Source organism: Nelumbo nucifera, chromosome 4 (genome assembly GCF_055504915.1).
Source record: "Nelumbo nucifera cultivar China Antique chromosome 4, China Antique-T2T, whole genome shotgun sequence".
Lineage (NCBI taxonomy): Eukaryota > Viridiplantae > Streptophyta > Magnoliopsida > Proteales > Nelumbonaceae > Nelumbo > Nelumbo nucifera.
The window spans coordinates 65,132,280-65,145,856 of NC_142652.1; the positions used below are offsets into that span (position 1 = coordinate 65,132,280).

Consider the following 13,577-nt stretch of genomic DNA (forward strand, 5'->3'; position numbering starts at 1 on the left):
TGATCTGAAGAGCTCTGAATAAAGCCAATGTCAATGATAACAGATCCAAATCTCTCAAACCAACCCCTAGGAGATTGTTTGAGGCCATATAGAGACTTCTTTAGGTGGCAAACAAGTTGTGGATCTGTGCAATATCCAGGAGGAGGCTTCATGTACACGGTCTCCTTCAATTCCCCGTGTAGGAATGCATTCTTTATGTCCATCTGATGAATTTTCCAATGTTTTGTTGGAGATATAGCTAGTAGGAGTTGTGCGGTGGTCATTTCTACTACAGAAGCAAAAGTCTCCTCATAGTCTATCCCGTACTCATGTTTATAACCTTGTACCTATCTAGGCACCCATCAGACTTCAAATTCACAGAGTAAACCAAGCGACTCCTAATGAGAGAGGCTTCAGGTGGAGCTTTAACCAGGTCCAAGGTGTCATTCTCAAGAAGGGCTTAGATCCCAGAGTCCATGACATATTTCCAATGTGAAATTGCTACAGCCTGCTGGTAAGATTTGGGAATGTCTGGTGGATAAAACAACAAAAAAGGAGCTATGGTCTGGTGAGAAACCATAGTAGTTAGGTAGACGAGAAATTCTAGAGGAACAACGCAAAGTGGGTGTAGTGGGTTCAAGTGGAGGATCAGATGAACTTATAGGAACAGATGGAGTGATGTAGACCATTGCCTCCTGAAGTAAGTTTGAAGTTGTTGCAGAGGTGATGTCTGTGCACTTGGAGTATCTATAAAATCAAATCTGTGCAATAAAGAGGTAGATGGAGCAGGGAATTTAACAACAATATGTTGAAGGAAAGACAAATTCTCAAGAAAAATTACATTATGAGAAATCCGAATGCAGCGGCACACAAAGCTGCTTGTGCAATTAGCTTTGAGTGTTCATGGGGTAGAAGAAGAACAAAATAGACAACCAAAAACTCTGAGAATAGATAGTTCTGGAGATTTGTGAAAGAGGGACTGAAAAGGAGAAGTGCTGTTTAGGACAGATGGAAGAAGGCTTATGAGATACATGGAAATCTTGCAAGAGGGTTCTAATTGCACTCAAAATATGTCTATTCTTTCTTTCTATTACCCCATTTTGTTGAGGGGTACCAGGATGGAATTTTTGGATTGGATTCCAATTTGTTTCATGTAGGTTTGAAAATCACTGTCAAGGTACTCTCCCCTTGAATCGGACCATAGTACACATATCTTGGCTTCAAACTAGTTAGCGACATAAGCCTGAAATTGTTTGCATACATGATAAACTTCTGATTTCTTGTGGAGAAAATGAATTCAAGTAAACTGAGTGCAGTCATCAATGAAAGTTAATCCCCTTTATTCAATCTTGCATTCAATTCCAAAAAATATTTATGATACCAAGGTCCTTGATCTCAAGTTCAGAGGTAAGGAAGGATTTCAACTGAGAGATTCCAAAGATATCATCCCTGGTTACAATAATATCATCAACATATATTATCAACACAGATACCTGGCCATCATGCCTTTTTAAAAACAAAGTATGATCAGCCTAAGATTAAGAGAACCTAATCTTCAGGATTGCCTTTCTGAACAAGTCAAACCAAGCTCTAAGAGATTGAGTTCATTTAGGGACTTCTTTAGACAGTAGACCTTTCCTTGACTATTAGGGAGGCTAACTCCACTCTTAAAGATTTCATGGAAAGGTCGTGGGCAAGCTTAAGTTCACCTAGACCAAAGACAAGTGTTTGGGATCCATTAGCAATAGTAACTTTACCCTTCCTAGGGGTTAATTTGTATTAATTAAAAAAATGAAAGCATACCAGTCATGTGGGCATTGGTCCCAGAATCAACAATCCAAGGGCTGTTAGTTGAGAAGCAAGCTAGTGCAGCACCCATCTTAGCATATGCACTAGAAGGAATACTATAACTAGATGAAGCTAGAGGAGCAGATGATTGAACATCATTGCCAACCACAACCAAATGAGCACTACCCTTATTGTCTTAAACCTTTCAGGTTTCACAAATTACATCATTAGCCTTCCCAGTGATTGTAGGTTTAATATTACCCTACTTGGGCCTTGAGGACATGAAAGCAAAGTGTCAACCACGGGAGATGGCAACATGGCAGCTTTCCTACTCTCCTCACCCTGTACTAGGGAGTAGGTGGTTGCAAGAGAAACAATCTCTGTACTTGGGATATGATATTGAGTAAAGACAAACTCAGGATTCAAACCACCAAGCAGTGTTTTAAAAGGCGTGGGAGGCATACGCCTGGAGGCGTGCCTCCAGGCGAGGCACTCCCAAAACACCCTGAGGTGTATGTCAGAGGCGTTGACACCTCTGAGGCATATGCCTCAGGTGCAAGAGGCGTACTCCTCTTGCACTTTTTTCATGAGGTGTATGCCTCATGCACCTCATGCACATCTTATTTAAAAAGACAGAAAAAAGAAAAAAAAGGAAAGGAAAGGAAAGGAAATGAAAAGGGAAGGGAAAGAAAAAGAAAGCAGAAAAAAAGAGAAAAGGAAAGAAAGGAAAAGGAAAGGGAAGGGAGGAAAAGATCAGGGGAAAGACCCCCCTTTCAACTAATGTTATGCATCTTTATTCTTCTTAATATAAAAGATTTTTATTAAAAATAAAGAAAAAATGAGATCCCCCCTTCCTCTTCATCCTCATCCCCTTTCTCCTCATAACCCCCCCCCTCTTAAGGAGGCTTACGCCTCTTGTGTTCTGCACTATGCCTCACGTCTCTAGGTAGTGGAACGCCTCACGTTTCACTTCCGCGTTTTAAAACATTGCCGCCAAGAAATCCAAAACCTTGTTCTTTTCATTCAACATATTTCCTGTATTTTTTTTTTGAGGAAATTTAACCAGATTTCATTAAGAAAAAGAGAGGGAACATGGGGAGATATACAAAGCAGGGGAAGAACCCCTACAAGTTACAAAGGAGGAAGCTTGTCGCTATACAAATGCTCCAAGTACACACCAAATTTAGCTAGGCCATCTGCAGTATGATTGTGTTCCCTAAGAATCCATACTAAGTTAATATTCAAACAATTCAAAGAATTCCAAGCCTCTGTCAGATAATGATTCAATCTCCAAGGACCCCCCTCTTTGTCTCTTAACCATTTTATCATATTTGCTGAAAGGTAATTTCCCCTTGTCTTAGACCCCTACTAGCCTTGAAATAACCTACATTCAAACAATTCATAGAAGCTTTGAATGGCTATGAAACTCATATAAAAAATCCCTAAAATCAAGGTGATTTGAACTGTACCAGATTCAAGGATGTTTACACCACTTGTACAAACTGCTGACATCATCTGACGGTGGTTTGACATTAGAAGGTTGCCTCTAGGATGAAGAACACCAGCAGAAGTCTTCCCATGAATCTAGAAGGTGTTTTGATATCAAGTTGTTGATTGGAAGAGGAAAGGGGGGAAGAACAAGAAAGACAAGAGAGAGGAGGTAAATAAAAAAGAAGAAAAGAGAGAGAGCCATGTTACGAATGGTGTATCTTTTTACTATTCACATAAAAAATATAGTATTTATACTTAAGAGGAGAAAAATACAAGCTTGCCCATGGGCGCCCAAATACAAAATAGAGGAAAAGACTGAAAAACACTTGGCATGCTACAAAATATTTTTCATTACAGATTCTCAACAATATGAACTCAGATTATTGCAGTGGAGAGTGGAGACCATCTTCTCACATAGATCTGGACTGGTGTACATCCAAATCATTATGTAAATGATCTGAACAGTAAGTCCTCCAACAGGCATTCTATAGCTCCAATTATTCAATACTCAGTTCTTTATCCAAACCAGAATGAGAGCACTCCACAGAATTCCCCAAAAAATATCCAAATCAGATCAGAACAGCCAGGACCCCTATACCTCCATGGAAGGCAAAGAAAAAAGGAAGAGGGGCATCTTTGGTCCTAAGGCTAAGAAAAAAATAATCCAAATCACAAGGAATGAATCCTTGGTCCTAAGGCTAAGAAAAAAGAATAAAAAGGGCAACTGTTGTGCTCGAATGGAAGAGGGACATCTTTGATCTATTGGAATCAAATCAAAGAAAAAGGAAGAAAAGAGTGTATGGAGAGAAGGATAGACTTGATTTATTGCAGTTATAGAACTCTGACATCATGTTTCTGTCAGAAATCAGAAAGAGAAGAAACAGAGAGATAGCCGAAGAAAAAAGAGAGCGAACAAGGGAAGAAAATTTAGCCTCATCCCAATTATATGGAGCCAGCTACATGAATCCTGTTTCACCATTCCATTCTGTTTAGTGCCAAAATGTATTGTTAAATTATGAGCACTTGAATCATTTATAACTACTTCGATCCATGTCCTTTTTGGTCTGTCTCTAGCCCTTCTAGCCCCTTCAACTTGCAAGAGATCACTTCTTTTTATAGTTGTTGTAGGTGGTCTTTTATGCACATGTCCAAAGACTCCAAACCATCTTACCAATTGGAGCTACTCCTAGGTTCTTTTAAATGACTTCATTTCTAACCTTATCCTTTCTAGTTTTTCCCCTCATCCATATCAGCTTAAGCATTTCTGCCACACTCATTTTTTGAACATGTTTCTTAACTGCCCAACACTAGCTCCATACAACATTGCTGGTCTTACATCTGTTTTATAGAATTTTCTTCTAACCTGAGTGGTATTTGCCTTACACATAAGAATCTAGATACACCCTCCATTGAGCCCATCCTACTCTAATTTTATGGGTGACATTCTCCTCAACCTCTCCCTTGTTATGGATAATTGAACCAAAGTTGGGACAGACTGCCCTTATACATATAGATCATACTGCCTCTACATCTTATACATCGATATTTGCAAAAAATTATTATACATAATTACATATAAAATCTGATAAATATTTTTACTTTGAACATTTTAAATGAGAACGTACTAAACATGAATGTGTATTTGGCCAACCATTTACATTATTATATTTATTTGCCGAACTTTTTGACTGTATTCTTTGTTCTTGGTTCCAAATTGTATAAGAATGTTTCCCATATTGTATTTATGAAGCACTCGTTTTTTACTATGGTACCACCCAGACTAGGAAGAGTCAGCTGTCATACCCAACTTGCTTGAAAGATAAAATTGCCTCTAGGGATTTACCAGCATGACTATTTGATCATTCACCTGCGGAGTATGCTATAGAGTTCTGGCCTTGCTCTCATCCAATCAGAGAAACTGCTTTGACAAGATGAACTAGGATGGAGAGCTGCTCTCTCTGTGTGAATATATACAGCAAAACAGATAAGAAAGTAATATCGTTCCAAATACTCCACAAAAAAAGAAAGTGATGCCTCCCTCTTCATCTCATCTGGTTGGCGCAAAATACTACTGCGGTAAGTAGCAATTGCTTCTCGAAGATTCTGTCACACAAACCACAAGAGAACACTTTAAAACAACTGATTTTCAGAGTCAGCTTATTCCCTTGAGTGAAAACACAATATAAGTGCTCAGTTGGAGAACCATGCAACAGATGGAGAATAGAATTTTCACAATTTCATATAAACCCTGATGAAAACACAAACACTTAACAGAGCTGTACCTGCATAGAGGCACATTTGTCAATTACTTTATCCACTTGCCTTTTGCCTTCAACACCACCCTGAAATATCTCTGATGAGTAGATCCTACAACGGGAAAAAGGAAAAATGTGGCAATAAGAGATAGTGGATTTCGAATACCTCTAAGACCCGAATCAGGCTTCTTATCACTGCATATTCTCCTCTGCGGATAGCCTCCTCTGAGTTTGGAAAATTATCAGTGATGTCAGATCCAGCATCAGAGACTTTTCCTATAGAATTTGTCCTTGGAATACCTGTATTCCACAAATCATGAACAAAATAGGAAAATTTAGACCCAATGGAACCATGGCAAGCAAAATTCACCAGCTGGATCTAAAAAAATGTGAAGTACAGGTCCAGTAAGAGATCAATGGTGTTGACAGACTTTTCTAGGAGATCTTTCAGGTAGAGGATCCTTATTAAGGTGGTCATGGAATCATATTCGGCTGTATATGTCATTAAAAAAACAAACTACACATGAGTTGATTATTATATTATGTTATATTATTATACTCTAATAAAACAATAATGAATGGTTGATATTGTAATTTGTATATCATTAGTGAAATGAATATGTGGTTGGAAGTCCCTCGGTTCAAGGAAAAAGTTAAATCTTTGTGGTTGGAGCAGCAGCCGAGAAGTGGTTTAAAAAACGTAAGTTTTATGAGGAGGTTGAAATCCTTAAAGAGGAAACTGAAAGAATGGAATAAAGACCAGTTTGGTAGAGTTGAGGAATCTCAAGTAAGAATCTCCTCTAGGATAGAGGAACTGGACAGAAAAGAAGCTGGGAGAGTTTTGAGTGAGGAGGAAAGAGAAGAGCGCTGGAATCTGAAATTGAAATTGGAAGATGTGTTAAGAAAGGAAGAAATAGCTTGGAGACACAAGTCAAGGTGTAAGTAGCTTCAGGAGGGGGATGGAAATACAAGGTTTTTCCACTCTTTAGCAAATGGGAGGCAAAAGAAAAATTTTATAACAAGGGTGGAAGTGGATGGTATTGAGGTTAGAAGAGAAGAAGAGATTGTTAAGGTGTTAGTGGACCACTTTAAGAGCATCTTTTGTAGAGTAGAGGGATACAAACAAGATCTCCATGAATTGAATTGGGATAGGGTGACAAAGAGTCAGTCAAGGGCTTTGGAGAGTGCTTTCACCACGGAGGAAATTAGAGAGGCCGTGTTTTCCATGGAAAGATCAAAAGCACCAGGGCCAGATGGGTTCGCTATGGCTTTTTCCAAGACTGCTGGGATTTTTTGGAAAAGGATTAAAAAGAGGTGTTTGATGAGTTTCACCAAAAAGGGGAAATTTCTCCAGGGGCTAACTCTACCTTTGTTGCTCTAATGCCCAAGAAAAAGGAAGCAAAAACACCAAAGGATAAGGCCAATTAGCTTGGTGGGCAGCCTTTACAAAATAATAGCAAAGGTTATTTCAGGAAGGTTAAAGAAGGTTTTACTATTAGTTATCTCACAAAACCAAGGTGCCTTTGTGGAAGGGAGACAAATTGTGGACCAGATTCTAGTGGTTAACAAATGCGTAGCAGAGAAAGACAAAAAGGGAAAAGGGTTTATTTGCAAGTTGGACTTAGAAAAGGCTTATAACTTGGTGGATTGGTCTTTCCTTCTAGAGATTATGGAGAGAATTGGTTTCAGGGAGAAATGGAGATCTTGGATCAGGAGTTGTTTAAGCATAGTGCATTATTCTATTTTGATTAATGGGTCTTCAGAGACTTCTTCACAGCCAAAAGAGGGTTGAGCCAGGGTGACTCCTTATCACCTTTTCTCTTTACCTCGATTGCTGAAGTCCTAAGTAGAATGATCATAAAAGTGGACTTGGATAACCTAATTAGAGGCTGGAGAGTGGGAAGGGCTGAGATGGTAGCTACCCACTTGCAATTTGCAGAAGATATTATCTTGTTTTGTGATGGATGATTTCAGCCTTGAATCCCTCAGAAACCTAAAAACCCTTGTCATCTCTTTTGTGAATCTCTCTAAGTTAAGGATCAACTTAGGGAAAAGTTGTCTAGTGGGACTGCATTTACAAGAGGAGGAAGCCCTTATAATAGCAGAGTTCTTACGGTGTTAAGTCAAAAATTGGCCTTTGGTGTACCTTGGTCTACCCTTGGGAGGAAATCCTAGATCTCAAAGCTTTGGGAAGCCTGTGCCAGAGAGGTTTACTAAAAAATTGGCTCTTTGGAAAAGAAGCTACATTTCTTTTGGTGGAAAGATAACCTTGATTGAAGCCACCTTAGTTAATCTTTCCATTTACTTTTTGTCCACTTTCCATATCCCTACAAAAATTACTAGGCAACTAGAAAAGGTAATGAGGGATTTCTTATAGGATGCAAAGGAGGGAAAGAAAGACCACTTGGTGAAATGGGAACAGGTTAGTAAACACAAAGAAAGGGGCGGGTTGGGAATAGAAAACTTAACCCAAAAGAATATAGCTCTCTTAGTGAAATGGCTGTGGAGGTCCCCTTTGGAAAATGATAGGCTTTGGCACAAGGTGATTGCAAGCATACAATGTCGGATGGACAATGACTGGGATGCAAAGGTAGCTTCCAATGCCACTTCTTGTTCTCCCTAGAAAGAAATTTTTGAGATTTATCCTTCCTCTGTGAATCTCATCCAATATGATGTGGGAAACGGGTTGAGAGTCTTGTTTAGGAAGGACCTTTGGATAGGTGTGAAACCACTAAAGGTCCAACTCCCTATGCTTTATGCACTATCGAGATACAAATTTGAACCCATCTCTGCTTCAGGCTTTAATTGGGATTTTGGTTTTAGAAGGGACATGAGGGAAACAGAATGCAATTCTCTTGTTCCCATGTTTTCCATTCTTGACTCTACTTTCTTGGATCAAAATGTAGAGGACAACAGGGTTTGGTCTATCACTTCAGATGGTACTCTCACTTGTGCTTCTTTTTTCAACTTAGTTCAGACTACAACCTCAGGGGTAAATTTCCCGGTGAAAGAAATTTGGAGCAAGTCAATCCCTCCTAAAATCCAGGCACTTTGTTGAGAAGTCTTCCCTGGAAAGATTAACACTTGTGATATGCTGCAGAAAAGAAGGCCAAACACTTGCCTTTCTCCTCACATGTGCTTTCTGTGTAAGTGCAATGGTGAAACCATTTCCCATATATTTTTTATCCTATCCTTTTGTACTTTGTATTTGGGAGCAGCTTTGCTCTCTCTTTGGGTGCAGGTGGAGGACGTGGTGGGTCTCTTTGATCCAAATTTCTTGAGACAACCGAAAGGAATGGGAGGATCCTTAATGAAAAAAAATAGATCAGAAATGGAAAGCAGTGAGAACCGCCATGGTATGGACAATTCGGGAAGAAAGGAATGGGAGGATCTTTAATGAAAAAAATAGATCAGAAATGGAAGTCGTGGAGATGGTAAAATTTAAAGTTGCACACTGGGTGAAAACCATGGAGGATTTCCATGGTTTCTCAACAAATGACATATTGAGAATCTGGAAGGAAGTGACTTCTTTGGCCCAAGCCAAGGAAAGAGTAAATATGGAGTGGAGGCCACCAACAATCAACTTTGTCAAACTCAATTTTGATGAGAGTTACATTGGCAGTCAGGTTGTGGCAGGGATGGGAGGGGTTTTCAGGGACTCTGAAGGAAAGATACTAGCTTTGTACTCAGGGTCATTAACAGATGGTAATGCATTGAAAGCAGAGTTGTTTGGATTACTCCATGGGCTAAAATTTGCAATGCAATTTGGTTTCCACAACTTGGAGGTGGAAGTGGACTCACTGGTGGTCATTTCCAGGACAAGAGGTAGCTCCCAAGTCTTATAGACATACTTACGGGAAATAGTAAGCATATCACGGGAGCTGAATGTTGTCTTCAATTGGGTGAGAAGATCAGCAAATGGGATGGAAGATGTACTGGCCAAACAAGGGACAACGAGACACCAAATATTTTGGGAAAAATTATAATTTCTATAGAGTGTCTCTAGGGTGGAACTTCCACCTTTGTAATACTTGATATTGATATTAATAAAATCTCTCTTACTGATAAAAAAACGACTTCAAATCTTCAATGAGACCAGAGCCTCGGAACCATTAGGAAAAATATAATACTTGAACCAAATATGCTAAAAAATATGTTAATTTCAAATATAATATCTGCTAATGACCCCAATAGAGGTAACAATTTCCGAACCAACCCACTCCACTCATCCAACCCACCCCTTTTTGGAACCATGAACCGAACTCTACCTTAGTAGGTCATAAATGGGCTGAATAATCAATTGGATGGACTTAAGAGGATTAGGTTAGATAGGGAGGTTGGGTTATGTGTACACATTTGAGTCAATAACATCTCTCTCTCTCTCTCCCCCTCACGGTTCACATACTTCTCTTTCTTTCCTTTCTCTTCATCTTCACTCTCACATTTCTCTCCTCCCATTCTCTCTTCTCTACCTTCCTATGATTTACCTCTCTCCCCCCCCCCTCTCTCTCTCTCTCTCTCCTCCAAAATTGTTTAAACCAGGTTTCATTTTGTATATCTGGTTGAACCAACCCAATAATGAGGCACTATGAAAAAACCAAGGAACTATTTCTCAAATATTTACATAGGTTTAAGTATTTAAGTGGGTCAAAATGAGGCTGTTAGGTTGGGTTGCAATCCATGTACATGTTAGAAATATGAATTATTGATGTATGTGGGTGGTTGGGGGATGGGTTAGAGATCAACATGCATCCAACCCAACCCAGGTAGAGGCCTAGACATGTGGTTGAAGAAGCCCTCCTATCTGAGGGCTTTGCTTTTGTAGTCTGCATAAAATGACAACATACTTGATGCAGTTCAATTAAACCATTGGGTTGTTATCACAATTTTTAGAACAATGAATAAATCTGACTAGTGTTTCATATGGTTTAATAATATATATTACCATTTCTGCCAAGGGCTAAAATATGTAATAGACCTTGTGTTTAAAATTGTTCCTTTTATAGGAGTCCTATGAGAAAAACAACAAATTAAACTATAAGTTTATATTGAGTGGAGAAGAGAGAGATTACCAGATGCTCCAATTCTGTTAAGGTATACCAAAGTGGCGATTACCATCCCAGTAGTAGTACGTCCCCGTCCCATTTGACAATTAAAAACTATCTCTGTGTCTATATCAGCTTGTGAAATTTTATGAACCTAGAAACCAAGAGACAAAATATCAGTTCTATACTTTACATCATTGTTTAAATAAAGCCTAGGAACTTCATGACACTTGGAGGCTCCAAGTCTTTAGTAAATTATCTTTGAAAAATTCCTGTTAATACTGCAAGGATACTGTTTTGCTCATTGGGCATTCAAACACTTCAAGTTATTGGATAAATGGAGATACTTCTGAGTAGACCTGTTCACCGGCTGGGCCAGGCTGGGCTTTGCCTCTTCATTAACAGAACGCATTCAGGCCCAAGCCCGAGCCCAGCCCGACCACATCAGGCCTATATCTTGAGCATGAGCCCAGCCCTCATATAAAGCCTAAAGCCCGAGCCTGAGCTCGAAGCCCAGCCTGGAAATTGGGAAAAATGATTTTTTTTAGTCAACAACAAAACTGATTTATTTTATATTAAACAACCTCAAAAACCAAAAATACCAAAAGATTTCACTACAGCTTGAGAAAAGAGAAGACAAAATAAAGGAAAAAAGATATTACATATCCTTTATTATATAAAATATTATTGGTCCAGGCAAGAAAGCCCAAGCCCGGCCCGAAAAAAGTTGTGCCTAATGTTTTGGGCCTGAGCCTGAGCCCGTAGGCCTAAAATTAATTATCTACAAGCCTTACAAAGAACAGGCCCACAGAGCTACCAAGCCCATGAACAGGTCTACTTCTGGGTGATTTGTTTGTGTTAATCATAATTGTAGGTCTTGGGACCAGTTATAGATTTCAAGGAATCCAATTGAATAAGTTAATATTTCTTAGTGCCAATTTTATCTTTTGTTAGTCATATGAAATCAAGGTGAAGATTGAGGGAGAGGGTCTCATGAATGTGGAAAACGATGGATAAATGCAGGGAAAGAATATTTTTGCAATAAGGTACCCCAACTGGTGGAGGTTAAAGGGTATTTGGTTAGGAAGATGTTATGAAAGGAATAACATGGTGGGATACAAAAGATGATGATGTGCTTTATGGAAAGGACAGAAGGGTATAAGTGATCTTTCATAGTTGGTAGGCGTCGATATGAGAGGCAAAGAAGTAGATAAGAGGAAGGATTGTAATCAATTTAAAAATGGAAGTAGAGAAGAAGAAGGGTTGTAATCTATCAAATAGTTTAGCTTTGGAAAGCAAAAAAGATAGTAAGAGGGATAGTTCACATAATTTTCAATGAGATTGGTGGTTAGCAGTGTTTTGGGAAGAGAGATGATAAAAAATAAATGCTTGAGGCACATTGTAGAAATCAGAGAATGAAGGGTTGTGATTCAAGAGGGAGATATGGTAGGCAAATACATATAAAATTAGGGGTATATTTTGAAATCAATTTAAGAGCCTTAATGGGATACATCACATGGGCTCAAATTTGATGGTGGTGGTCCAAAATTTTTAGGTCATAATAAACCCATGGTTGCAATCAATAGTGAGTGGATTTGGGTGATTATCAAATATCCGTATGTGATATAAAAATGGTGGGGATAGCTTAGTGGAGAAAATCAGCAAATGAGGTTGGGAGCTGGAAAATAGATGATGGTTCATTCTCTATAAGAATGATCAAATTTCTCAAGAGATAGTGTGCCCCTATCCCTCCTAAAAATTGCTGCCTTCTCCTGGGAAGTCTTCATTAGAAGCATTAATCCTTCGAAATGGTGAGACTGGTGTCTCTCTCCAAGCTGGTGTATCTTCTGTGAATTGAATGGTGAGATTGCATACCACTTACTAATCTCCTGTCCTTTTGCTTATTGTATTTGGGATTAGTTCCTTGCTTGTTTTGGGTGCAAGTGGATCCCCCTTGTTAGTTTGGATAGGTTGTTCTACAGGTCTAATTTTAGATGTCAGAAGAGGAGACGTATAATTATGTGGAGGTGTACAAAAGTGGTGGTGTTGTGGACACTTTGGGAGGAGAGGAATTTAAGAATATTTGAAGGCAAAGAACAAAGCAAGGAGGTTATTATTGAAAGTATTATCATAGTAAGGGTAGCACATCGAGTAAAGACATTGGACCTATTCTCAGACTTCAATGGATTACTTCTACAGGAATTGGGGTGCAAGCTCTTCATCTAAGAAACCTAAGGTAATTAAGGAATGGACACCACCTAGAGGATGGTTTAAATTGAATTTTGATGGTAGTAGTAGTATGGAAAACCCAGGTCTTTCTGGAATTGGAGTAATAAGAGATGAAAACAGAAATCTAATTACATTATCTTCAGGACCAATAGGGCAAGGATACTCTATCTGGGAATAGCTTTATGGCTGCAGTGCTTGTGGTGCAAAAGGCAAAGGAAGCGGGAGCTGATAAATTGGTTGTTGAAGGTGACTGCAAAGTAATTATAAGTTGGTTGATGGATAGCAGTAAAGATAAATCGAGTTACAGAAATGAAATCAGAAGGTTTAAATAAATATCAAAAGATATAAAAATAAAAAATACAATGGGTACAAAGATGTGCCAACATCTTGGCTGATGGGTTAGCAAAGCAAGGGGTTACTAGATATCAGTTGTACTGAGCTCAATTGTAAAAGCTTGTATTGGGGTGGAATAGCAAGGACTATGCTCACATTCTCTACAAGTATTGTAAAATCACAACCTCTTGTTGTACTGTTTTTTGTGTAATTTAATGAGGTCCTGTTTTCTGTTAGGGATCAAAAGAAAAAAAAAAAAGATCAATGCTTCATTTGATGTCAGGGGGAGGGACTTGATGGCGGGGAAAGTGCATGGAATAATTTGGGAATAACAATATCTTATCAAAGGACAGTTGATTTGGCATTAGGCCTGAGATGTGAATCATTGATAAGGCTACTAATGACAGAAATAATTTTGTTAGAATGCCTTCTCAAGTTGTACATCACAGGCACATGC

General features: G+C 38.8%; 1 protein-coding gene across 7 annotated transcripts in view; it reads right to left on the bottom strand.

The window, feature by feature from the left end:
• Window positions 1-13,577, bottom strand: part of LOC104588950 (metal ion-binding protein) — a 123,089-nt gene that overhangs the window by 54,734 nt on the left and 54,778 nt on the right. For 6 of the 7 annotated variants that reach the window (XR_016085617.1, XR_016085618.1, XR_016085619.1 and 3 more), the window contains exons 7-10: window positions 10,586-10,712; window positions 5,680-5,813; window positions 5,541-5,600; window positions 5,126-5,361 (exon numbers count right to left, since the gene is read on the bottom strand). Coding sequence is in view for 4 of the 7 variants with exons in the window: in XM_010247096.3 (XP_010245398.1) it covers window positions 5,126-5,361; window positions 5,541-5,600; window positions 5,680-5,813; window positions 10,586-10,712 (557 nt within the window). In the remaining 3 variants the exon portion in view is untranslated. The remainder of the gene's footprint in view (window positions 1-5,125; window positions 5,362-5,540; window positions 5,601-5,679; window positions 5,814-10,585; window positions 10,713-13,577) is intronic. The other variant, XM_088903584.1, reaches the window with a different exon arrangement.